General features: G+C 38.9%; 1 protein-coding gene and 1 pseudogene across 4 annotated transcripts in view; both read right to left on the bottom strand.

The window, feature by feature from the left end:
* Positions 1 to 13,648: 13,648 nt before the first annotated feature.
* Positions 13,649 to 14,729, bottom strand: LOC101697526 (actin-related protein 3 pseudogene; annotated as a pseudogene).
* An 11,064-nt stretch (positions 14,730 to 25,793) lies between these two features.
* Positions 25,794 to 27,866, bottom strand: part of Sidt1 (SID1 transmembrane family member 1) — a 109,409-nt gene continuing 107,336 nt past the window's right edge. For all 4 annotated transcript variants that reach the window (XM_087215700.1, XM_021263628.2, XM_004835707.3 and 1 more), the window contains one exon: positions 25,794 to 27,840. In XM_087215700.1, the coding sequence (XP_087071826.1) occupies positions 27,778 to 27,840 (63 nt within the window). In that variant the 3' untranslated portion in view covers positions 25,794 to 27,777. The remainder of the gene's footprint in view (positions 27,841 to 27,866) is intronic.

Here is a 27,866-nt window from a genome sequence, read left to right as displayed (position 1 = left end):
AAGATCTTTCACTGTAGCTACCCACATGAACTTAGTTAAAACTCACAATAACTTCTGAGGGGGGAAACCAAGAGGCTACTTGTACAATATAATATATAAAGCCTGAATGGCTATAAGTCAATTTATTATTTAGAGATGGCCTTTTATTGTGGTAAAAACGATAAGTTAAGGGAGTAATAAATCCACAATTCAGAATAATGGATACTTAGGAAAGAATAGAGAATGATATGAAGGAGGAGGAATATGTTCCGTTGCACTGGGTAGCAGGTACTCAGGTGTTGATCTAATTTCTCCCTGGCCTCTGATTTATAAATGCATGAAATACATACTAATTAATATATTACAAAGTTAAAATCAGAACCACAATTGTCATTTATTCCCACATGCGCTGTAGGAAAAGTTCCAAATATTTTTCTTGTACTACATAGGAGTTCAGATTAAAACTCAATACTTAGATTGTCATTATGATGTCAATTTCCCTCAAATTTATCTATAAATTGATGCAATTGCAATTCAATTACTGTGGGATTCATTTTGTTTGGAAATTTACAAACATTCTAAAATTTATGTAATTAAAAATAACTATAAAAAGTACTAGAATATTCTACACTATCTCAAAAAATAAAATTAGAAACTGGTCATGGTGCTGCACACCTGTAATTACAGCACTCTGGCAGGTAGAGGCAGGAGAATAGCAAGTTGAGCCCAGCCTGGGCACTTAGCAACACTCTGTCTCAAAAATATCAAAAGGAGCTGGAGATGTAACTCAGCATAAAGGTCCTAGTTTCAATCCACAATACTGAAAAAAAAAAAGACAGAAAAAAAAGACAATAGCAAAATTGAAATTTCAAATTACCAAAATATTGCTATAAATTTTTCATTAATTAAAACAATGTGATATTGGCTCATAGTAAACCAAGGTGAAACAGATTACACATCTATAATCACTGAATTTATGACAAGAGGTACCAATTTTAGTGAATAAAAGATGGTCTTTCAGTAAATTGTGTTGAAGTAACTGGACATAGAGGAGGGGAGAGTCCTAAGACCCCAACCTTACGTTATACACAAAAAATTATTTTGAGGTAGATAATAAACCTAATTATGAAATGTAAAACACTAAAGCTCCTAGAACAGTAGTTCTTAAATGTGGTGCCAGAATCTCTGAGTTTTACTAAGACCCCTTTAAGGAGTCTGTGATGTCAGATGTACTTTTATGACAGTACCATGATGTAACATGCATATACATTGTGTTGATATTTGCACTGATGGTACAAAAGCAATAGTGGGTAAAACCCTTGGTACTTAAGCACAAATTGAAGCAGTATTGCCAATACTATATTGTACTAATAGTCATTGTATTGTTGATAATCATGAACTCATAGTGGAAAAAAAGCCAGTTCACTTTAGAACGTTCACTTGATGAAACAATATAATTTATTACTTTTATTAAATCTTTTTTTTTTTGGTACTGGGAATCAAACTTGGATCCTTGCGCTTGCACAGCAGGTGGTGAAACCACTGAGCTAAATCCCTGGCCAACTTTTATTAAATCTTGACTATTAAGTATATTTCCTTTTAATAGTCTCTTTTGAATTTTAATTTTTATTAGTACATGTTTACAATACATGATTGCATTCATCATGAGGAGTTGGTGCACGTACATAACACATCTTAATTCCCTTTCCCTCCCTACATCTCCCTCAATCTTTTCATCCCCTTGCCATTTGCAAAAACTGTGCCTCTCTGTTTCCTATTACTATTTATTTTGCTCTTTACTTATAAATGATGTGCCTCTGTGTTTCCTATTATCATTAGTTTGCTCTTATATTTTGGGTTTCTCATAAAAGAGAAAGCGTGTGATATTTATGCTTGCGTGTCTAATTTATTCCACTTAACATCATGGTCTCAAGGTGCATTCATTTTCCTGCCAATGATTCAAATTTATGCTTTATGGCAGAATAGTACTCCATTGTATACAAGTTCCACATTTTCTTTATCCATTCATCTGTTGATGGACATGTAGACTGATTCTAAGATTCAGCCATTGTGAGTTGTGCTGCTGCAATGTAAGTATGCATGTATCATTGTAATATGTCTTTAGCTTCTGGGAAGACATTTAGAAGGGGAATAGCTGCGTTGAATGGAATTTCTATCTTTGGATTTTAAAGGAATCTTCGTACAGATTTTCATAGTGCTTGTACTAATTTACAGTCCCACCAATAATGTAGAAGTGTTCCTTTTTTCCCTGTAGCCTCACTAGCATTTGTATTATTTGATTTCTTTTTTTTTTTTTTTGTACTGGGATTGAACTCAGGTCCTTGCACTTGCGAAGCATTTGGCGAAACCACAGAGCTAAATCCCTGGCCCTGTATTATTTGATTTTTTGATGATAGCCATTCTTTCTGGTTGACCTCAAACTGTTAACAATCCTGAGTGCTGGGATTATAGGCATGTGCCACTACACCTATCTCTTTCTGGAGTAAGATGGATCCTTAGTATTGTTTTAATTTACATTTCTTTAATGGCTAATGACCAGCTATGTTGACCTTTTTTTCCATATATTTATTGGCCTTTTATACTTCTGAGAAGTGTCTATGGGGGAGGTCTAATTTTCTGTGTTCTTTATATATTCTAGATATTAGTCTTCTGTCTGAGGAACAGCTAGCAAATATTTTTCCTATTCTATAAGTTGTCTCTTCACTCTGTTGGTTGTTTCTTTTGCTGTATAGAAGTTTTTAATTTGATAAAATCTCATTTGATTTTATTTCTTGTGTAATAGGAGTTCTGTTAAGAAAGTCCTGGCCTATGCCTGTATCTTCAAGAGTTTTACCTATTTTATCTCTCACCAGATTAAGCATTTCTGTTTTAACATTTAGATCTTTGACCCGCTTTAATTTTAATTTAGTACATGGTGAGAGATATGAGTCTAGATTCAGTTTTCTACATGTGGATATCCAGGTTTCCCAGCACCATTTGTTAAAGAGGTTGTCTTTCTTCCAGCATGTTTTTAGCCCCTTTGTCAGAGATTAGATAGCTGAATGTGCCTGGGGTTGTTTCTGCACCTTCTATGTTGTTCCATTGATAAACATAATTTTGTTTTTGCCAGTACCATTCTGTTTTTACACTGTAGCTTTGTAATATAACTTGAAAGTTGGGATTGAGATACTTTCAGCTTTGCTCTCGTTGCCCAGGAATGCTTTTACTATTTTGAATCTCTTCTGTTTCCATATGAATTTTAGGATTGTTTTCTTTAGTTTTGTGAGGAATGCCGTGGGTATTTTGATTTGGAATTATATTAAATCGGTATATCAGTTTTGGAAGTATGGCCATTTTGAGAATATTTGTTCTATCTAGGAACAGGGTGTATCTTTCCATTTTCTGATGTCCTCTTTGATCTCTTTTTCAGAGTAGTATAGTTTTCATTATACAGGTCTTTCACTTCCTTTGCTAGGTTAATTCCTAAGATCTATATTTAACTTTTCTTGGAACTATTGTGAATGGTATTGTTTTCCTTAGGGTCAGGGATTTAGCTCAGTGGCGCTGTGCCTGCCTCACAAGCACAAGGTCCTAAGTTTGATCCCTGGTACTAAAAAAAAAAAAAAAAAAAAAAGAGTATAAGCTGGTATTGTTTTCCTAGTTTTTTTCTTGGTGAGTTCATTATTAGTGTACAGGAACATTACTGATTTTTGTGTGTTGACTTTGTATCCTGCTACCTTGCTGAATTTGGTTATTAATTCTAGGAGTCTTTTGGTGGAATATTTTGGGTCTTCTATGTCTTCTATGAATAATGATAGTTTGACTTACTCCTTTTCTATATGTATCACTTTTATTTCTTTCTCTTACCTGATTGCCCTGGCTAAAGTTTTGAGCACTATAGTGAGGAGTGGTGATATTGGACATCCTTGTCTTATTCCTTATTTTAGAGAAAGAGCTTTCAATTTTCCCCCATTTAATATGATGTTGGTAATAGGTTTGTCATAAATGGCTTTTATCAGGTTGAGATAAAGTCCTTCTAGATCTGTTTTCTTCAGGGTTTTTATCATGAATGGATGTTGTATTTTGTCAAGAGCTTTTTCTGTGTCTGTTGAGATGCTCATGTGAATTTTGTCCTTGCTCCTATTTATGTGATGTATTACATTTGTTGATTTGCGTATTTTGAAACCATCCAGCATCCCTGGGATGAACCCTACTGGATCATGATGTGTGATCTTTTTCATGATTTGTTGCATTCTGTTTGTCATTATCTTGTTCAGGATCTTTGCACCTATGCTCATTAAATACATTTGACCTGTAGATTTCTTATTAGTTGAGTCCTTGTCTGGTTTTGGAGTCAAGGTAGTGCTACCTTCCAGGAATGAGTTTAGCAATACTCCTTCTCTTTCAGTTTCATTAAAAAGCTTGAGGAGTATTGATGTTAGATCTTCCCTGAAGTTCTTATAGAATTAATTGAGAATCCAAGGAATCCTGGGCTTTCTTAGTTGGCATGTTTTTTTAAAAAAAAATATTATTACTGCCTCAATTTCATTGCCCTCTATTGGATTATTCAGGGGTTTTTTTGTTTTTGTTTTTGTTTTTCTGTACCAGGGATCAAACTCAGGACCTTGCACTTGCAAGGCGGGCGTGTCATCACTGAGCTAAATCCCCGGCCTTATTCAGGATTTTGATAATTCATATGTGTTTGGAATCTGTCCATTTATTCTGGATTCTTCAATTTATTGGATTTAGGTTTTCTAAGTAGTTACTAATAATCTTCTGGATTTTGGTGGTGTCTGTTGTGATTTCACCTTTTTATTGTTAATTGCGTTAATAAGGGTCATTTCTTTCCTTTTTTGGTAAGATTGTTTAAGGGTTTGTCTATTTGTTTATTCTTTCAAAAAGCCAGACCTTTTATTGATTATTTGTATTTTTTTGTCTCAATTTCATTAATTCTTTCTCTGATTTTTATAATTTGGTTGACGTGTTCTTGTCTTTCTAGGACCTTGAGGAGCATCATGGAGCTGTTTATTTGAGCTTGTTCTGTTTTTCTGATGCGGGTATTCAAGGCTATAAATTTCTCTCTTAGGATTGCTTTCATTGTGTCCCATAGGATTTGGTATGTTGTACTGGCATTGTTCAATTCTAGAAACTAATTTCTTCCTTGATTTCTTCTATGAGTGTATTGTTCAACCTCCATGTATTTGCATAGTTTCTTTTGGCATTGATTTCTAGATTCATTGCACTATAATCTGATAATATTCGTGGGATAATTTTGATCCTTTTGTGTTTATTTAAGCATACTTTATGGGATATGTGGTATTTTAAAAAGTTTATTTTCATTAATGTGTGTTTACAATACATAATGATTACATTCATTGTGGGGAGTTCATACACATACATAACATATCTTAATTCTTTTTACATCCCCTTCCTCTGCTGTATGTGATCTATTTTGGAGAAAGTTCCATGTGCTGCTGGGAAGAATGTGTATTCTGATATTGTTGAGTGGAACATTCTAGATATGTATTAAGCCCATGTGTTCAAAGGTATGGTTCATTCTACTCTGATAATTCTTTGGGGTTTTTTTGTCTAGTTGATCTATTATATTGGGATATTGAGGTCTCCTACCATAATTGTATTGATGTTTATTTGATCTTTTATGTCTAGTAGTATATGTTTTATAAAGGTGGTTGTGCCCATATTCAGTGTATATATGTTTATAATTGTTACTTCTTCCTGTTGAATTGTTCTCTTAAACCAGTCATGGTGAACATTTTAGAGCTTTCAATGATACAAACAGCCCAATGTGCCACCACTCCCTTAAACAGCATGTAGTGACTTTCTTTATCTTTTCTGATCAGTTTGGCTTAAAGTCCACTTTGACAATAGGATAGCTACTCCTGCTTGCTTTGGAGGTACCATTGTATGGAATATTGTTTTATATTCTTTGATTTTTAGTCTATGAATTTTGGGGGGATAAATGTATTTTTTGTATATACCATACTGTTGTGTTTTGCTTTTGATCCACTCTTCCAATCTGTATCTTTTGATTGGGGAATTGAGTCCATTCACATTGAGAGTTATTACAGAAAGGCATTGACTTATTCTTGTCATTGCATCATTTTCTGTTGCTGATTTCCTTCTTTCTCCTTTCTGCTGAATTCCTCACCAACTTAATATATTCTTTCCAGTAAAGTTTTTGGAATCATTGGCTTCATTGTCTTTTTCTTGTATATCCTTGAGAACTTTTTGTAGTGCTGATGTAGTGGTCATGAATTTCTTAAGGTGTTCTTTGTTATGAAAAGACCTAATTCTCTATCAATTTTGAAGGATAGTTTTGCAGGATATATTAGTCTATGTTGGATGTTGTTTTCTCTTAGGGACTGAAACACTTCAAGCTCTTTTAGTGATGCATTTCTTTTTCTACTGGCTTTTAAGATTCTGCCCTTTTGTTAGACTTCTGAGATTTTGACTGTGATGTGTCATGGAGAAGTTCTTTTCTTGATGGTGGATATTTGGGGTTCTGTATCCCTCAGTTATCTGTATGTTAAATTTTTTCTTCATACTTGGAGAGTTTTCTGTTATTTCTGAAAACAGTTTTTTATGCCAATTTTGTTGCTTGCTTCTGATTTTTCACTAATTCTAATTAACCCTTGATTAGTTTTCTTTTGCATCATCTAGCAGCTATTGAATCTATTTTCCATATTCTCTTGTTGTTGTTAGGATATCTCTGAGTATATGGTCACCTGCATTGGCCCTATTTTCTAGTTCTAACACTCTATCCTCACATTGGTATGTCTCACACTGGTCATACTTTTTTTTTCGATTTTAATTTATTTTCATCACTTTTTCTTCATGATCCAGATATTTTAAAATGCAAATAAAAATGAGCTTTCCATGATATGTCAGGGACTGGCACTAAAAAAAAAAATTATTTCAGATGTCAAATGAGTTATACAAATGAAAATATCAAATGGAGATCCGGTTATCAAAATGAAAACACTCAACATATTAGAAATTCAGTTATTTGTACAGAGCACATTTAAAAAGTTAGCTTGCTAATCAACTGTTGTGATTTTTAAAGAACTATTGTAAAGATTTGAAGAAAATAGATTTATTGGTTAATTTATAAAGAGATTAAAGAGCCTGACACAAGCATCACAAAGAAATCAATGCCTTTATTAGAATGGTGTTAGGCTTTATATATACAAATTTTGGTAATCAGATTAATATTTTTAAAAAATTAATTTTATTGGTACATTTTTGGCATACAATATAGTGAGATTCATCATTGGAAATTTGCACCTTTACATAATCTCTCTTGGTTGTTATTTTTTCCCCATTCCCCTGCCCTCCCTCAACCCCTCCATCCCTCCCTATTTACAAAGACTTTGTTACCATTTTTTCATTTTCCCATATTAATTCCATTCCCTTCTTTCCTTCTCCCTACCCCTACCCCCCCTCCCACTTCCCCTTCCCCTTTGCCCCTTTGCCCTTTTTCTTCCTATTCCACCTTATCTATTATACCTTTTAGTCCTTTACACTTTCAGTTTCTCACACTAGAGAAACTATTTGGTATTTACACGTGTGTCCTATTTATTTCACTTAAGAGTATTGCCTCAATGTGTATACATTTAGCTATAAATGTCTCTAATTTTTCCTTTTGTATGGCTGAGTAGTACTCTATTTTATAAAAAAAAAAACCCACATTTTCTTTATTCAGTCTCCAGTTGATGGGCAATTGGACTGCTTCAAAGTTTTAGCTATTACAAACTGTGCTGCTATGAACATGGGTATGCATATATCACTCTGGTATGATTCTTTTAATTCTTTGAGGAACTTACCCAGCAGGGGAATAGCTGGGTCAAATGGGACTTCCAGTCTTAGTTCTTTGAAGTATCTGCATACTGATTTCCATAGTGGTTGCACCAGTCTACACTCCCACCAGCAGAGGAGCAGGGCTCCTCTTTCCCTACAGCCCCGCCAGCATTGGTTATTGGTTGATTTCCTGATAGCAGCCATTCTTTCTGGGGTGAGGGGGAATCTCAGCATTGCTTTCATTTGCATCTCTTGAATGACCAGTGATGTTGAACATTTTTTCATATGTTTCTTTGCTATTTCTACTTCTTTGTCTGAGAAATATCTGTTCATTTCAGATGCCCATATTTGGATTGGATCTTTAAATTTGGGAGGTCTGCTTTTTTTAAGATCTTTATAGATTCGAGATAGTAGACCTTTGTCTGACGAACAGCAGGTGAAAATTTTTTCCCACATTGTGGGTTGTCTCTTCACGCTGTTGGTGGTTTCTCTTGCTGTGCAGAAACTTTTTAATAAGAAGATATCCCACTTGTTGATTGTTTGTGCTAGTTCACAAGCAACTGAGGTTTTGTTCATGAAGTGTTTTCCTACACCAATGTCTTCAAGAGTTCTACTTAACCTCTGTTCCAGCCAGTTCGACATTTCTGTTTTAATATCTGGATCTTTAATCCATTTCGATTTTAGTTTAGTGCATGGTGAGAGATATAGGTCTAGTTTTACTCTTTGGCAAGTTGAACCCCAATTTTTCCTGCACCATGTATTAAAGAGACTATCTTTCCTCCAGTGAGAGCGTTTGGCTCCCTTGTCAAAGATGAGGTGGCTGAGTGTGTCTGGAGTTGTTTCTGCATCTTCTAATCTGTTCCACTGGTCCTCAGATCTGTTTCTTTGCCAGTACCATGCTGTTTTTATCACCATAGCTTTGTAGTAAGAGTTTCAAGTTGGGAGTTGTGATACCCCCTGCCATGTCTCTGTTGCCTAGAATTGCTTTTGCTATTCTAGGTTTCTTCTTATTCCAAATGAATTTTTGGATTGTTTTCTCAAGGTCCGTGAAGTATGCTGCTGGGATTTAAATTGTGACTGCATTGAATCTATATAGCCGTTTCGGAAGTATGGCCATTTTCACTATGTTGATCCTTCCTACCCAGGAACAAGGGATGTCTTTCCATTTTCTGATATCGTCTTCAATCTCTCTTTTCAGAGTGCTATAGTTTTCAGAGAAGAGGTCTTTGATTTCTTTTGTTAGATTGATTCCTAGGTATTTCAGTTTTTTGGATGCTATTGTGAAAGGAATTGTTTACCGTATTTCTCTCTCAGTGAGTCTGTTGTTTGTGTAGAGGAAAGCTATTGATTTTTGTGTGTTGAGCTTGTATCCAGCTACTTTACAATTTGGTTATTGAGTCTAGAAGACTTTTGGCAGAGTTCTTGGGGTCTTCTATATAGAGTATCATGTCACCTGCAAATAATGACAATTTGACTTCTTCATTTCCTATTTTTATTCCTTTTATTTCTTTCTCTTGTCTAATTACTGTGGCTAATGTTTCCAAGACTGTATTGAACAGGAGCGGTGATAGTGGACATCCTTGTCTTGTTCCTGATTTTAATGTGAAAGAGTTCAGTTTTTGACCATTTAGTAAGATGTTGGCTGTTGGTTTTTCATAGATGGCTTTTATCAGATTGAGGTAGAGACTGTCTATTGCAAACTTTTGTAAGGTTTTTATCATAAACACGTGTTGGATTTTGTCAAATGCTTTTTCTGCATCTATTGAGATGATCCTATGGTTTTTGTCCTTGGCTCTATTGATATAGTGTCTTACATTTGTTGATTTGCGTAGGTTGAACCATCCCTGCATGCCTGGGATGAATCCCACTTGGTCAGGGTGTATAATCTTCTTGATGATCTTCTGCATTCTGTTTGCCAGCATCTTATTAAGGATTTTTGCATCTATGTTCATTAGTGAGATTGGCCTGTAGTTCTCTTTTTTGGTTGGGTCTTTCTCTGCTTTGGGAATCAAGGTGATGCTTGCTTCCATGAATGAATTTGGGAGTATTGTTTCCCTTTCACTTTCATTGAAGAGTTTAAACAGTAGTGGCAGTAGTTCCTCTCTAAATGACTTGTAGAATTCAGCAGTGAAGCCATCAGGACCTGAGCTTTTCTTGGTAAGTTTTTTAATTACATTTTCAATTTCATTGGTTGATATTGGGTTGTTTAGAAGTTTTAAGTCTTCTTTGTTCAACTTTGGTTATTCATACATATCTAGGAATCTGTTCATTTCTTCTGTGTTGTCCATCTTATTGGCGTATAGGTTCTTGAAGTAGGTATTGATGATACTGTGGATTTCTGCTGGGTCCATTGTAATTTCACCCTTTTCATTCCTAATTGCATGGATTTGGGCCTTTTCTTTCCTTTTTCTGACAAGGTTGGCTAAGGGTTTGTCAATTTTGTTGATTCTTTTGAAGAACCAACTCTTGGCTTCATTGATTTTTTGTATTGTTCTCTTAGTCTCCATTGCATTGATTTCTCCTCTGATCTTTATAATTTCCTCCCTTGTATGAGCTTTGGGGTTGTCCTGCTCTTCTTTTTCTAGAAGCTTGAGGTTCAGCATCAGGTTGTTTAATTGGGCTCACTCTGTTTTCCTAATGTGAGTATTCACTGCTATGAATTTCCCTCATAAGACTGCTTTCATTGTGTCCCATAGATCCTGATATGTTGTATTGTCATTGTCATTTAATTGAAGGAACTGTCTGATTTCTTCTTTAATTTCCTCTGTGACCCATTGGTTATTCAGAAGTGTGTTGTTCAGTTTCCATGTGTTTATGAAATGTTTGTGGTTTCTTTTGCTATTGATCTCCAATTTCATAGCACAATGGTCTGATAATATACAGGGGTAACTTCAATTCCTTTGCACTTACTTAAACATGTTCTATGAGCAAGTATGTGGCCAACTTTGGAGAACTACCTGTGTGCAGCTGAGAAGAATGTGTATTCTAATTTTGTGGGGTGGAACACTCTGTAAACATCTGATAAGTTCATTTGTTCAAGAGTTTGATTGGGATCTAGTATTTTGTTGCTTGTTTTTTGCCTAGTTGATGTATCTACTTGTGACAGTGGGATATTGAGGTCCCCCATTACTATTGTATTAGTGCTTATTTGATTTTTCACGTCCATTAGTATTTGTTTTATATAGTTGGGTGCACTAGTGTTTGGTGCATAGCTATTTATGATTGTCATCTCTTCCTCTTGAATTGTTCCCTTTACAAGGACGTAGTGTCCTTCTTTGTCTGTTAATCAGTGTTGGTTTGAAATCCACTTGATCTTCAAAGAGCATAGCTAGTCCTGCATTTTTTCAGGTTCTGGTTGCAAGGAGTATTGTTTTCCACCCTTTAAGTTTCAGTGTATGAGTTTCTTTTTGAATTAAGTGTGTTTCTTGTATGCAGCATACTGTTGGATCTTGCATCTTGACCCATTCTGCCGGTCTATTTCTTTTGACTGGTGAATTGAGACCATTAACATTGATGGTTGTAACTGATACATACTGACTTATCCTTGTCATGACTTTTGTTTTTGTCAGACTCTCCCCCTTTGCTTTAACTTCTTGTCACGCCTGATGGATTCATTCTGCTGGGCTTCCTGGGGTTGTGATCCTTGCCTTTTCCTAGGATATTGTTTTAAATTTTTTGGAGTACTGGTTTGGTATTCACGAATTTCCTACAGTGCTCTTTGTCATGAAAGTATCTCATTTCTCCATCAATTTTGAAAGATAGTTTTGTAGGGTACATCAGTGTGGGTTAGAGGCTGTTTTCCTTTAGGGTTTGGAATACCTCACTCCAAGCTCTTCTTGCCTTGAGTGAGGGTTGAGAAGTCTGGTGTGATTCTTATGGGCTTTCCTTTGTATGTGATTTGTTTCTTTTCTCTGACTGCTTGTAGAATATTTTTCTTCTGTTGGGTTTCTGAAATCTTAACTCTTATATGCCTATGTGTAGTTTTTTTTGATCAAGGCTAGTTGGAGTCCTATATGCCTCACTTATCTGTATGTCAAGTTCTTTTCCCCTCCTTGGGAAGTTTTCTGCCATCACTTCTGTGAACAGATTTTTTATGTCATCTGCACTGTCTCCTGTTTCTTCATTGACTCTGATCATTCTTGGTATTCTTCTTTGCATCATCTAGCAGCTGCTGGATTCATTTCTCATGGTCCCTTACAATTTTAAAGCAATTTTTCTTTTCCTGGTCACTAATTGCAATTTTATCTTCTATGTCTGAAATCCTGTCCTCACAGTGGGTCATTCTGGTTCATAAACTTTCAGTGGAGTTTTTAATATCCTGGAAATCTATTTGTGTCTGTTTTATGGATTCCATTTGTTTCCTCTGTTGGGATTCTACCATGTTTTTTAGCTCCTCTATTTTTTTTATCTGTGTCCTTTCTAGATTCATTAATCATGTCTTGCACTATGGGCACAATCTCTGCTGTTATCTGAGAAATTATTTCTGGTTTCATTTTCTCCAAATCCTCTTTTGTTGCCAGTTTACAGAGTCCAGGTTGTTGAGTATCAGATTGTTCCACCTCGTTTCCCTTTGGGGTTACTTTAGGTGATCTGGAAGTCTGGTTTTGAGACTTGTTTATGTGTCTTCTTGTTTCAATGGGGGGGCGGTTTAGGGGGTAGGGGTGTGTGCTGCTGGTGTACACTTGGCTCACATCCTTGGCGTTGTGGGTGGCTCTGCTCTTCAGTGCTGGGGGTCGTGGTCAGGCGGCCTGAAGGCTCTTTCTCAGTGCTGGGGGCAGCTCTGCTCATCTGTGCTGGGGGCAGTGGTATGGCAGCCCAAAATTCTCAGCTGCTTGGTCCTCTGCACTGGGGGTGGTGGTACTGTGGGCCAAAAGGCTCACCTCCTTGGTGTTGGGCAGGGCTCTGCTTCTCTGGGCTGGGGGTGGTGGTATGGTAGCCCAAAAGACTCAGCTGCTCAGAGCTGGGGGCCTCTGTTCCTCTGCTCTTGGTGAAATCCCTTCTGCAAATGACCTGCAATTCTCAGTAAAAGGATTGTATGTTTCCAAGCAGAGAATGCTGCTGTCTTCAGCATGAGCAGGTAGAAGGGTATACACAACACTAGGAGGAGGCTGCAGAAGGAATCTCAGTTTTTTTTAAAAAATGAGAAATGACACTACAGAACTGCAATACCTGTCCAACAGTCTTGTCTCTACTTTCCTTTTAAAGCAAGAAACAAATGGGAGTAATCAGAAAGCAGTTGCAGCCACCAGTTAATCCAAGATACTAGCTTCCTAGTTCCAAAAGCACTTGCAAAGAAAACCATTGGTGGGGGATAAGGAGGAGAGGAAAATTGATGCAATTCATATCCTAATAGCTGGAATCCCGTAAGTGTGGATGCCAAGTCTCATGAGGCTGTTTTTTAAATTTATCCTTTACTTGGCCCCTTTTTTCTCAAATACTACAGTTTTTCTTTAACTTTTTTCCTCGAAGTATAAAAAGTATGAAATATAAACGAGCTCTTGCATTGCACACTTAGAAGTTTACAATTCAAGCATTATAGAGCTATCTACATACTGATAAATCCCATAAATCTTGGATAATTCAATAATATATAAAATATCAGGCCACAGAAAGAACTAAAACCCACTTCTTTCTGTTACAATAAGATTTGAATATTCAATCTAAAGAAAAAAATCATTTTGGCTCTCTTTGACATCTCCATGTTGATATGCTTATTAAAATATTCCTGTATAATCATGTTTGGTCTTACTATTTCAAGTCAGGTTTAAAACTTCAAAACCAGCCATCCAGACAAAACAGGATGTCTGAAAGATGATCTCTTCTTCACCTCCCTAACCCCAATAACCCCACTTTATGACATGATTCCAAACACTGGATTGTGACAACAAATGCTAGGTCTAATTTCTTCATAATCCTTTTTGGTGTGGCATACTTGGTAGAACTCAGGCATGGAAGCCAGCATTGATCCTCCAAACCAAACTGCTTATTGCTGCATATGGTGTGTGATAACTTCTACATCAATTGGATTTGGCTTCAATCTACTGCCACTCAATTCCTCACTTAATTTCAGCCTGGCTTCTACGGTTCTTTTCAGATCTCTTTGCAAGTGACATCCAAAGTCCCTGAACATGGTTGAACCTCCAGAGAGGACAAAATTCTTGTAGAGAGGACATCTGACATCAATAGGACAATTCTGAATTACTTCATCTACAGCTTCTGAAATAGGTTGTGTAAAGTCTAGATTAGCAAACTCTGGGTGAAAAAAGATTTCAGGTCCCAAGAATCTCATAACCAACATCAATGGAAAATTCTTTCTTTGAGATGGCATTGATTCTAGTATACTGTTTAATCTACTTTGATCCATCTGTGTCATACTTATTAAATTCTCTTATTAAATCTGGGCATACATAACTCTAGCGCTACCTTACTGCTTTAGCAGTTTCCAGGGATTGTTCTGGAGGTATTCCTACTTCTCTGTCTCTCAACAGTTGCTGAATAAAATATGTTACATCTCATCCTTCAATTGGAATGTGTTTAATACAGCTGCCAATCATATATCCTTCAGCCACAGGAATGACATAAGTAACACCATCTCCACTGTCTATTACCGTACAGTCAATGTCGATTCTCCTACTTGTCGTGAGGTCCAAGTTGCAGCTAAGGCAAGAACAACCTGCACAGCAATGTACAAGCCTGGAACGCTGAAGGACTCAAACATTATTTCAGCAGTATATTCCCTGTTTTCTGGAGTATTCAGTGGAGGTTCGGTCAAAAGAAAATAATGGTCTTCAGATTCTGCTCTTAAATATTTAAGGATTACTTGTTCCATAAACCTTTCCATTAAGTCCCAATCTTCAACTATACCATGGCGGATTGGCCACCTTGTAGCATATGTAGGTTTTTCTATTGCTTCATCACCAATGAAGAAGTATAGATCATCAACACCTTTCGTCACCCTCCTCTGAGCTTGGTCACCTACTTTTGCTGACTCCTTAATAGCAATACAAGAAGGGCCAGCATGTCCTAGTTTTGTGTATCCCGTGCCACAGTCCACCACACAGGTCGGCAGCCGTCCGCCATCTTCCTCCTCGCCAGACGCTGCCGCCTCTGCCTTCTGCTCCTTGCTGCTTGGGGCCAGGAATTGGCAGCAGGAGATGGGAGCTATCTGACCATCCATAGCTGGGCTGTCCTCTCTGTCCCGGAGGGAGCTCAGCTTCCAGTTCTGCCTTTGGAAGCTGGGAGGGCCTCCTCCGTTCTACTCTTTAAGTTTCAATCCTTTTGTGCTATGCTGAAAAAGGATTGAAAAGAAGTGCGCCCAGCAATCTTACAAATACGGAGAAAACGGTATCAGAAAACGTTGTCAAGCTGCACGCAGCCATTCTCGTAACTTGGGCGGCTGCTTCTCTGGGTGGAAAGGGGCCGTGTTTGGTCATACTTTCAATAGTACTTCATATGTCCTGGATTTCTGTTAGGTACTTTTTCTTAGACTTTTAATTCCTTACTAAAGTGGTCATTCATGGTTTTGTATTCTATGTAGCTCAGCTAGCTTTTAGTGTTATGTAGTAAGCTCAATGATTATTTTATTAAGCCCATTATCTGTTTAGTTTTATCATCTGTGAGCATGCTGAGTTCCTTACTGATGTTTCTTTCTGTTTTTTTAGACAGAGTCTTGCTCTGTAATTCAGGCTGGCCTTGAACTTACTACCCCAGGCTGAGCTCAAACTCACGGCAGTCCTATCTTAGCCTGCCAAGTGCTGGGATCACAGGTGTGAGCCACCATGCCGGGCCGGTTGATTGATTTATTTATTTTGGTCCCTTCTTTTTTCTTCATATAATTCAGCTGTTTGGCTTTTAATTTTTTCTCCATAGATATCCCATGGATTAGCTTTGGTGGAGTTAGAGGTTTTTGGAGACATTTTGTTGCCACATTTTTCATGTTTCCTTTTTAATGTGTGTGCTGGGGGTTATAGGTTGATTATAATGGAAAGAGTGTTTTTGCTGGTATGGAGAACTGGCCCAGCTCCCAGTTCTCTCATTAAGAACTGTAGTATTGTCAATGATACAAAGACAAAGGAGATATTGACCTACAGTAAAAATCAGTTAACCACAAAATCAGCAACATTAATCGAGTCAACAACAAGGTGGATGTTGGCATACCATAAGAACCATAAAAGCTACCCTTAACAATAGAAAAGAGATTCATGACATACAGTAGCTACTGAATGCAACAACTATACCACCATTAACAATGGAAAAGAATTCAACAATAATAGTATGTCAACTAAATAGCTAGAGATTAATAAAGCTTAATAGTAACACTACTAAGGGTAGAGGTTGTGGGAGAGAATGAAAGAAGAGCAAAAAGAGAAAATGAAAGAAGTAAAATTTTAAAAATAAAAGGAAGATGAGTAAAGTGAGATAAAGGATCTTATTAAGGACTAAAAGAAAATTAATGGAATTAGATATAAGTAACAGAAAAGAATAAGAAAAAATATAAAACCAGCAATATAAAGAGAAAAGAAGAAAAACAAAAAAGAAAAAAATCCCACCCCTCCAAAAAAAAATGAAGAAAAAGAGAAATAAATACAAAATTTTTTCTTCTGTTTTTGATTGAGTAGTTTCTTTCCAGAGTCTGCAGTATCGGAATCCATGAGATATGAGGGTGGGAGGGTGAGTCACTACTATATTTATTTTGTTTCTACTCATGTTTTTGTGTGTGATTGCTGAATTCTGCTTTGTCTTTAATGCTGGGAATGGTTGGACAATGGTTTTCTTTCTTTCTTTTTTTTGGTACCAGGCATCGAACTCTGGTCCTTGCGCTTCCAAGTCAGGCAGTGGAACCACTGAGCTAAATCCCGGGCCCCCAATGGTTTTCTTTCTAAGTCTATATTCACTGTATCTGCTCTCCATTTATGTGTCCCTTGTGTGCCCCAAGTCACATCTTTCTCTGCCTAGCTTTATGGCCTGTGGGGTTGTAAAGTGCCTACCACCCTGTTCCAGAGGGTCCCCTGTCTGTACACCCCAGGCTGTGGCAAGGTTGAAACCAAGGCATATCCCTGGATATGTTGGCAAATGGTGAAAGGAAATAGAGCACAGAGCTCTGTGATGTCCTATCAAGTCCACCAGATTTAATGCCAGCACTTTCAGAACCAGTCCCCTCTGAAAGCCACTCATGACCAGCCTGGTTTCTCAACCTGAAGGGCGAAACCCCTGTGTCCTTCCAGGCCTGAGCTCAAACTTGTCAGGGAGTCTGTGTCTATCTTGTGCCCTCTCCACAGCTGTGTCTTCTGGTCCAGAAGACAGTGTGACAGGGTGACACCAGAGACTCTAAGGTGTAATTGTTTGTCAGGAGCAATTCCATAGAATTTGGGGGAAAAAAATCATTTCACAATTAAATTATGATTGGGGGCCTGGGATTTAGCTCAGTGGTTTCGCCACCTGCTGCGCAAGCACAAGGACCCGAGTTCGATCCCCGGTACCAAAAAAAAAAAAAAAAGCCACAATTAAATTATGATTAGGCCTAGTTTTCCTGCCCACAGGCCACCTATGGCATGTTGAGACATAACTCCATTTTCTCCTCCAGTCACAGCTAAAACCTCAATGGTCAGGTGATGCTGTGATGATCCAGGGCAAGATTACACCAGCTGAAGACATCATGGGGAGGAATAAAATGTTCATCTGCATAGTTCCTAGTTCCTCATTGTTCTAGGATTTTCACTGTGTCACTGCCCTCTGAGTCACTTGTTACATTTGTTACTCCCCATGGACGGAATAAAGGTATGGCAAGCTCGGGGTCTTTGCTGCCCAGAGTTCAGCTTCTTCTCCAAGTCTCTTTTCTTTTCCTTTCCTTTCCTTTCCTTTCCTTCCCTTCCCTTCCCTCCCCTCCCCTCCCCTCCCTTCCCTTCCCTTCTCTTCCCTTCCCTTCCCCTCTCCTTCCTTCCTTCCTTCCTTCCTTTCTTTCTTTCTTTCTCTTTCTCTCTCTCTCTCTCTCTCTCTCTCTCTCTCTCTCTCTCTCTCTCTCTTTCTTTTCCTTCCTTCTTTCTCTTCCTTCCTTCCTTCCTTCCTTCCTTCCTTCCTTCCTTTCTTGGTACCAGCGATTGAACTCAGGACCTTGTACTTCTAAGGCAGGCACAGAACCACTGAGCTACACCCCTAGTCCTCACTTTCTGTCTTTTCTGTCTAATTAATTAATGCACCTTGTGCTGTCATGGCTCGCAGGAGATTAGGACTTAACTGCAGAGGTTCTAGTAATATCCCCTTTCTCTGTTCCCTACAGTTGTTCTGTAGTTCACTCTTAAATAATTAATCCCTTCCCAAAATGGCTCCTGCTTAAGCACTCTGAAGTATGGTGGGTGCTACACCAGATTTGTTCAACTCTAGCTTGCTGTGTGGAAGGAGTTACTGTCAGAGTAACTTCAAAGCTCCATGCTTTTTTTGCAGTTTACAATAACCATGGGTTTTTCTCGGGGCTGGTACTTCCAGCCTGGTCCATTGATTTTCCCTGGAGCTGCCAACCTTCTTCAGGCTTGCCTTGTTATAACAGAGAGGATAAGCTTTCCTGGCTGATTTGCTCTTTTCTGTACATTATGCTTCCTCCTGTCAGCTCCCTCACAATTTCTGGAGATCTACTTTTTGTTTTGTTTTTTCTTCACCAAGTTGTTTTCCGGGTGTCTTTATTTCAGGTCCCAGAGAGGCTATATTTTGTTCCCAGTTTTATTCTGCCATTTTCATCCTCCTTAATATTCTTTTTAAACTTTACTTTAATATTTTGTATTTTGTGACCCCATGGAAAGCAAAAATAAATTACTTTTGTTGGCAACCTACATGTGATGGTTAGCTCAAGGAAAAGCACTAGTGTGATTGTTTAAATTGTGTAGAAAATAGTGGATTTTTTCCCCCCATGGAATGCTATTTTTAGCTAAAGAAGGACTAATATCTATATTCAGAATTGAGGTATTTGGCAGCATTCTTTCAAAGATGCATGGAACAAACCTATTACAGTTTCTACCACTGTGAGCTTGACAGCATCCCAATATGGCTTCTCTGATGAGGTTAGTGATGATATTAATAAATGTTATTTATTAATACTAAGACATGCCATTACAAAATCATGCCTGGGTAAAAAGACTTATTCAAGTGCAAGGTAGACCAATGGATTTCAATGTCACAAAACATGAAAAGTTCACTGATATGGTTTCAAATATACATTAAGTTTTGGTACAGTATCAAAGAATATCCACAGTTGTATTTAAAGGCCACTAAAATGCTCTTCTCTTTTGAACTATGTATTTCTGTGAGACTAGATTTTCTATTTTATTGCTAATATGATAAATATTGCTAGATAAATACCCACAAACCAAAACTCTTTGGGGCCCTCAATCATTTTTAAGAATACAAGTGGATTATGAGACTGAAAATTTTGAGAACTAGTATTCTAGAAGAAACCACAAGAAATCTGACTATAATCATAATAGAAAAAATATTTAGCTTGGGCTTCACCATGTTGTAGACTGTCAAAAATTATATCAAAAAGAAAAAGCTTTATATGCTGATATTTTTTTCTGTGCTGGTGATTAAACCTAAGGCTTTGCACATGCTAGGCAGGAACTCTACCACTGAGCTACCCCCCACCTCCAGCACCATAAACTAACTTTTAAAATGATTCCTTCATACAATTGGCCAAGAAGTCTATACAAAGATGCTTAACATCATTATTCATCAAATAAATACAAAGTAAAATACAGTGCAATTCCAGGACATTCTCACCTACAGCAGCTAAAATGAAAGAACTGACAAATGCCAAGTGATGGCAAAGTTTCATAATTATTTCTATGAAATAACTAGAACTCTCTTAAGGGGCTGATTGGTCAAACTAATTAGGGAAACTGTTGGCACTATTCTTTACTAATAAAGACATACCTGCCTCGTAATCCAGTGATTTCATAGGGCACTGGAAAAAAGACATACATAAGAATGTTCATTTCTTTACAGTATTAAAAACCTAGAAATAACTTAAATGCCCATAAGTGAATGATTAAAAAGTCATATATTCACAAGACAAAAGTACTGATACATGCTGACAGACTGTACCAGACATTATGTTGAGTGAAGAAGTCAAGCAAAAAGGAATTTATTCTGCATGATTGCATTTATTCAACTTCAAGCAAAAAGTCTATGGCAAGAAAAATCAGAATAGTGGTTATCTCTGGGAAGGATTGACTTAGAACAGGAATGAGGTCTCTGGAAATGTATCTCTAATTGTGGTTACATTGATGTGTGTACATATGAGGGTATATGCATGCATACATTCATGTATGTATAGGTAAAAAGTCACTGACCTATATTCACTTAGGATGAGTACACACATTGTACCTTACTGCACATATTTTATACCTAAAAGAAAAGGTTAAAGAAAGAACTATGGAAGTTGAACTGATACTTGTTTTCTTTCTTTCTTTGAATATGTATTTTTTAATTTTTATTGGAAAATATTATCTATATAAAATTTTGGTCTACTTTTTCTCCTTTATCTCTACCATTCAAGTTTGAATCACTTTTAATTTTACTCAAACAAAAGCATAATCACATATTTAACATTAGAACTGAATATTTCACATCACTAAATGAACAGGATTTAATTGAATGCTCTTTATTATTTCTTAGGAACAACAGCTCATCTTTCTACAAGCTATTTTCCTTTTATTCATTTGAGTAGCTGTGTAATGAGTATCTCTTCTCTCAGTCTACAGTATTAGTGTACATAAGTGTGACAGTAACAGCAACTGGATTCATCATCTAATCTTCAATTCACGCCAAATCTCCCTATTATATGGTATTTCCATGATAACTTCAGATATTTTAATTGTACTTGCACTTTCCAAAATCAATTGTAAAAATTAAGATGTTAATATGAAGACATGATGAAAATTCCAGAGTAAACATCCCCATGCCCACTTATAATGATGCTGGTGTGAGAGTCCTTTGACTGCTGTGCTTCAGTCTCAACTTGTCCTCCTTTACGCAGAGACCCGGAAAGCAGCTCTAGCAGGAAAATTACTCTTGAAATCACTAGTGAAGTTACACCCTGCTGCTTTCAGACTTTCCCCTATGTTTGAAAGAGGGTGTTTAACTTCTTCTGCCACCCCTCCTGGATAAGCTGTCCATTTGAAGGGTCCAGGCCTAGCTGTCCTGAAATATAAATGGTCCTGTTGACTAACAGCTTGACTGTAGGGGTCATTGGTTCCAGGGACTTTTGCAATGCTGATCACCTTTCTGATCAGGGATGACATAACTAACCCTACTATAGCACTGTCCCTCCAGGGGGAGAAACCGCTGCACCACATGGACCAACCAGCTGAGAGTATCTCCATCCCATATTGGTTTTCTATTGATAAACTTCCTTTGAGTTAGCAAAATCTGAAAATTATTTTCCTGTCATTCTTATGTGTGTGTGTGTGTGTGTGTGTGTGTGTGTGTATGGTGCTGGGGATCAAACCCAGCCCTACTGCCATCATGTAGAAAAGGAAAAGGCCATGGTACTGTTCTGAATCTAACTCCCCTGTAACGAGGCTGTGATTCTGGTCAAGTGGCGTATCTTCTTTGTGTCTTAGTTTATTGGATAGGCTACTTGTTTATTGTTATTATTACCTGTGCTACCTACCTCACAGGCCATTGCAAAGAACAAATGATGTGTTTATATTTGAATGTGTTTTCATAAAATTGCAAAGGGCTATTTCACATAAAGTGGAAGTTTTCCCCGACCTTCCTCATCTCCAACTCCCTTCTACATGAGTCAGAAATGGAGGCCTCTTCTAGGATATATTCAGCTGCTCAGCATGGAGACCTACTTTTCATCCTTTCTTCTTCCTGTGAGAAATTAAGGACCTGATGCTAATCTGCTTCCTAGATAAATCAATAAGTCAGTTGGGTTGGTTAATCAGTATCGATGTGCCACTTAATTTTTCATACAGTCAGATCAGCCACAGAATTTGGGGGAAATATGGAAATCCAGCTTTTCACTAAGTTTGTGTTGTGCAGATCTGGTTGTTGGTGGTATTTTTGTGTGTTGCTTAATCACATTCAGATCTGTGGTCTGGAAAGAGGCTGCAGCCAAGTTGTAACAGTGGAGAACTTACTGCTCCAGGGAGTTTTCTGGGAATTCATGATTCAATGAGGTTAGATCCCATTTTTCTGAGTGATGCTGTGGGGGTGAATGTGCAAATTTACATTAAAAATTTTTTTAAAGAAAAAAGGTCCAACAGATATCTAAGAACGGAGGCAAAATTTGGTTAACATGTTCCTATTCCAAACCAACTTGTGTTGCTTTTTATTTTTGGTACCGGGGATGGAACTCAGGTCCTTGCGCTTGCGAGGCAGGTGGCAAAATGACTGAACTAAATCCCCGGCCCTCGTGTTGCTTTTTATTGCCTTATTTCGGGTCAAATTTAGAAAACATTTAGCACGATTCTCATTGTAGGCCAATGATTTCCCACTTGAGTGCAGCTAGTTCCTCTGCCTAAATATGGCTGAGATGAAACTACATTGTGGGAGAAGAGGGTTGAGCCCAGCCACCAAGAACAAAGATGGTTCAACAACTCATGGGAGGTGTAGATTCTGCCTTACCCATTGGGTCAGCACAGACCTGTTTGAGGGGTAGCTTTGGAAGACTTTTTTACTCTTCATAACTTTTTGAGTCTCTAAATGTTTTTTGGAAATGAAAAAAACTCACTACATTCCTTCACTGTCTCTCCTTTTAAAATTTTGTTTTTGAACCAAGAAGCTCCCAGTGGTAACCTGACACTCTATGGTATGCATATTTTAATTTAAAATGAATCATTGAGACTATAGTACTTTGCCAAGTGAAATCACTGAATTTATAAAAATGAGTTTAGTTCTTAACAAGCTGAGAAACATATGCAACAGTCCTCCTATGAATCCACCTGTTCCAGTTTAGAGAATGAAAATGACCCGAAGCTGTGCTTTGTGTTGGTTGGCTTTCCAAAGGCACTGTAGCTTGTATTGTTACTTGGGCTTACATAACGGTCACTTATCTTCTGAGTTTTGGAAAAACCTTCTCTTTCTGTTAATACATTGAATAGTTATATGATCCTAGGCTATGTGCTTTGCACACAGGGAAAAATCCATGGATAGATGTTGAATTTCCATTGCCAGTCTGTCTTCCTCTTCTCTGGTTTTACGTGAACTGCTTACTTCTGACTGCTCATCCAAGTTTCTCCACTGTGCACTTCATCTAATGAGCAGTGCTTTCTCTAAGTTTCAGTCATTCCATCTGGGAAAGGGGAAAATAGGAATAACCCTGACTTCTTAGGGGATCTTTCAGGATTAGTTATGGTAATGTACGTGAATCCCTTAGCAGATGCCTGATGATGAATGTTTGCTGCTTAGATGATCAGTTCTTCCAACTTTCATCATGTTGGGGTTAGGGACAAGATTGAGGGCAACAGCTGTCAATGTTATGAGCTTACTAAAAGTGCAGACTGGGAACTTCAGTCTCATGCTTGTCCTTTAGCAGGGAGCATATTTACAATTTCTGTGAGTCAGGAGGTGGAGTTGTTTTTGTTTCTTTTGAGGTTGGATTGAAATAATCTCCATTCAAATCTCCAATGTCCAATCCTAGCTGTCTGATGGGATGAAAACTGGGTCTTCCATTTTTTTTAAATGAAATATTTGAAGTTGTCAGTAGAAAGCGCCTCTTTTGATCACTTTTTCATCTGGAAACATAGCTATTTTCCTCCTGTCAGCCTGTCAGAGTCCAATGGAAATCAGTTTTCCTGTTAGTTCGTATCTGATACTGCCTGGGTGGTTGTACTTGTCTCTGTAGTCTCAGCTCAATGGACCTCAAGGGTATCCTTTTGCTTTCAGTCTACCTGAGAACAAACAAAATCAAGCTCAACACATCAAAGATTTGACCTTCATCCTTGGCCCCATTGCCTTCCCTGTTCCTTTTTTATAGAGTTCATAATAGGATGGCATTCCACATGCTCTATCTGTGTAAGCAACACTACTGCCTGACTTATTTGAGTTCATGTGTGTTGAGGCCTCAGATTTAGTAGACACTTACCCTTGTTGACAATGGTGCCTTAACAGTAAGGAGACATGAAAACTTACCCATGTAAATATATGTTGTTCCTCCAAAGAGTGTTAAAAAACACTGTCCACTGAGAAGAATCATGGTAAGCAAGGGTTTGACATTGCTTCAGTCAGAGCAAATAGCATCTTTATTCATGATGGTTTTCCTTATTTCACCAGGAGACATTAGAGTCACAGTAGATCATTTCAAAACCCGAGTAACACTCACCAGGCTTCCTTCTGGGACTTGTTTTGTCCCCTGAGGTCTGAGGCTCCCCCATTCCATAGGCTGGATCTCCAGGCTTGCCCTCCAGAGCATTTAGTGGTAAGATGCTAGGGTGGGGGAACATTTGCTCACGGCCTTCCCTGGACCGAGGTGGTAACAGCTCCTTGGGAGGAGAAAGCCTGGGTTTTTTTCTCCTTTGAGATACTGGGGCAGACAGCAGAGAGGAGGTGTGACGTACACAGCCAGACTTTCCATCAGCTCTTGTTTTGGCAGCGTTTGTCATTTTAGTTGAAATTAAGGACCAGGGGCTGTGAAATGTAGCAGTAAAAGAAATGGAAGCAGCTGGGGATAGGAGACTAACAACTCTGGGCAGTGTCTCTGAAGGTGAGGCGGCCTCCCAACTTCCTCAGGACCTCCTGCAACTGAGGACAGGAAACAACAGGGACTTCAGTGGAGAGGCTGGGGAAGAGAGGAATCCCAGGCCAGGTGAAGGTCGGTTCTTGCCCTTCCTCTCTGGGGGGCTCACCAGGTAAGAGCTGAGGGCCTTCTCTGTGCTGGCACTGCTCATGGCACCCTACACAACCATGTCATCCTCATGTAGTGTCATGGAAATGTACTAGCTGAGGGTCAGAGAGTTTCAGCAACTTACCCAAGGTCACACAGCAAGTAGGGAGATATACTTGAACTAAAGTCTCTTCCTTCTATGAAGAAGGCATAGCTTTGTTCTTCCCTTTCCTCCACGTTTTAGACAGAGACTAGAATGAGAAACATTTGGGTGTTGATCTACTGAGACACACATTCTGTTGGGTGCTTGGAGTCACAAAGGAAGCAGCTGCTGCTTTTTTTGTGCCAAGGAGCTAGCTCAGGGATCACCTTCAGTAATGGAAACTGTCTTCCCCAGATAGACTCTGGCTTTCCACAGGCTTCTCTGGCTGCTAAAATAAAGCTAGACTAATCCCTCAACCATCCCCCATCAACAGGTGGGGCTGTCTCTCCAGCCCCATTTGCCAGAGTTGTGGAGAGGTCATTTTTTATGTGCAGTTCGCCCCTCTGGCAGCCACATCTCTGACTTGCTCCAGCTGTACTGCTCCTATTACTCTTGGGCTTGCTGTGCCAAAGAGCCTCTTCACAGTCACTGCTTTGCTCAGTTGCCCTCTCACTGAACTTGGCCTTCAGAATGAGCCTTGCCTTTTCTTTTAAAGGGCAAAGTCCATGAGCACAGGCAAAAATTTGCAAAGGCACTGTCCTACTTATGTACAGACAATCTACTAAAAACTCTGGTTTCTCCCCTCTACCCTAACACCCCAATTAACCCCACAGATGTAGCTCAGTATCCTCCAACCACAAAATCAGGGCTGGGGAAAGAATTAACCACATGAGCACTTAGAATTGGTATTTATAAAAGCAGACTTGGTCTGGGTTTTAAACCTCCTGCATAGAACAAAACTGACCACAATATATGACTTCATAGAACAAGACAGACATTATCAGAACACAGGAACACAGCAACACAATCTGTCCCTTTCTGGGAGGGGGTCTCCCCAGTTCCAAGTGTCTCCCCATTCACATTGATGAAGTTCCCAAACAAGATTCGGAACAGGTAATGTATCTTAAAAGTATTCACTTCAGGCCACAGGGCTATTCGAATGGACATTGTTGTTCACATTTCCTTAGTGGGTCCTTTTATTTTTTTTGAGATGGGGGTCTCACTCTGTAATTCAGGCTGGCCTTGAACTCACTATGTAGCCCAGGGTGGCCTTGAACTTATGGCAATCCTCCTATCTCAGCCTCCCAAGTCCTAGGATCATAGGTATGTGTCACCACGAACAGCTAGTGGGTCCTTGTAGATTAGAAACCATGAATGTCTTAAAAGAATTAGGTCAAGTAAGTGACACACAGTTTTGACAATGCCTTTAGGTGTTAAATTGACACAACCATTTAATTGATGGCCTTCACGTGGCCTATAGAAGCTGACAATTTTTATTTTATATCACTTTATTTTGGTTTTACTGTGCAGTCCAGACTGGTCTTGAACTCACTGTGTAGCCCAGGCTGAAATAGAGCTCAAAAAAATGCTTCTGCTTTCGGAGGATTAGAGTGCTGGCATTAGTGTGCACCATCAAGGAAGCCGACAGTTACCCAGGAATAAAGACGAACAGAAGACCCATTTATAAACTTGGGGCATTTTAGGATAAACACACAAAATATTTCAGATAGCATCTTTGTGCTTTTAAAATCACGAAAAGCTTACTAAACAGTCTGAACAAACTTCCAAAGTATGTTTTTGAACATGATGCAAATATTTGAGAGAAAAACTAATTTTTAAAGGAAGAATGCCTGATTCATTTCTCTAATGAAAGGTCAGGAAAGCAGAGGTGAGAAATGACTTCAATTGCACAGGCAAATACGTATACATGCACATGTCTGAACATCTGTTTGCTGATGACATCATACTCCAGGCAGCAAGGGAGCTCGGTCAAAGTGGGACTCTTTTGAGAGAATTGCCAGTCAGTGCGAGACTGCAACTGGGATGCTGAACTTCTCACCACCTTACTGGGGAGAGAAGGAGAGTCGGGTGCAAGAAGACCCAAGACTAAATTAACCGTGCGCTTTACAACAAGAGAGGCAGAGGAAAATGTGTTCATCCTGAGGTACCTCTGAGAACTTCAGGGAGAATATCTGGAACCCTGATCCACATAAGTGACAGTAAAGGGCTCAGTTGTGGAGGGCCCTAAAGTGGTCCCCTGGTTAGAGACCAAATCTCTCTCCCAGAGGTGATGTGGGCACAGAATTGAGCTGTGGGAATTGGAGGCCAAGTGCTGAATTTGCTCCGGGAACCTCAGTCCTGAAGGTGAGGCCTGTCCGCTGGATGTTGGTGTTTCTAGTCTCCTCGAGCTGTCAGTCATTTATTTTATATCTCCTGCTGCCAGAAGATTTTTTCCCATTTCCCCTCTCATCTTGGAGCTCAGCAGATAAATGGAATTACAGGGCCTTTCCAGGAAGGCAGAGGCAGAGAGATGGGGTTAACACATAGTGGTGAAATGAAGACACTAGAAAAAAGGCAAGCACACAGGCCTTGGTCCCAGGGATGGCTACCTGTTCAGAGGACTGTGTGACAATGCCTGGTCCTCAGCCCTTCTAATGTGTCTGGAACCTGGGGAGCGTGCAGCATTCCTTCTGAGAAGGCTGAAGGCTGGGACTGCCATGACATCTATCCCAGCTGGGTGGGGCCTTGGGCCCAGTTCTGCACCATACTCTGAGGAATCAGGTCCTCCTAGGGCCCCAGAGAAATGAGATGGCCTTTGGACATCTAGAGCAGTGGATGTAGCAGAGGTGTGAAGGTGGCCATGCCAAAGTTCTTGGGTGGCAAGTACAAGTGGGTGTGGTGGTGGATGGAGGGGAGAGCAGCCTCATGCTGATGAGTGTCAGGTGAGGGTGGGGAGGTCCCAGGTTGGGAGCCGACTTTGCAGCTTTGTCCACAGTTAACGTTCAGAGTTGCCAGCAGGTTGACTGTTTCTCAGCCCCGCAGGGTTCCACAGCCCTGGCCTCCCTTCTGCTGCTTTTCTCGAAGGTTGGGCTCTCTCCAGCATGAGGCAGTATGAGCTCGCTGCATTTTTCATGAAACAGCACCATGATGGACTGCTCCCCCTTTTAAGACTGGAGGCTCAGAAGACAGGGATCTGGTCTCTCTGAACCACATCCAGGTCATCATCCAAAGTTAACAAAACCTAAAGTGAGAGGGATAGAGGCATGA

Source organism: Heterocephalus glaber, unplaced genomic scaffold (genome assembly GCF_053883595.1).
Source record: "Heterocephalus glaber isolate CG9 unplaced genomic scaffold, H.glaber_assembly_v1.0 deba00000122, whole genome shotgun sequence".
NCBI classification, from domain to species: domain Eukaryota; kingdom Metazoa; phylum Chordata; class Mammalia; order Rodentia; family Bathyergidae; genus Heterocephalus; species Heterocephalus glaber.
This window is presented reverse-complemented; position numbering and strand designations above follow the sequence as displayed.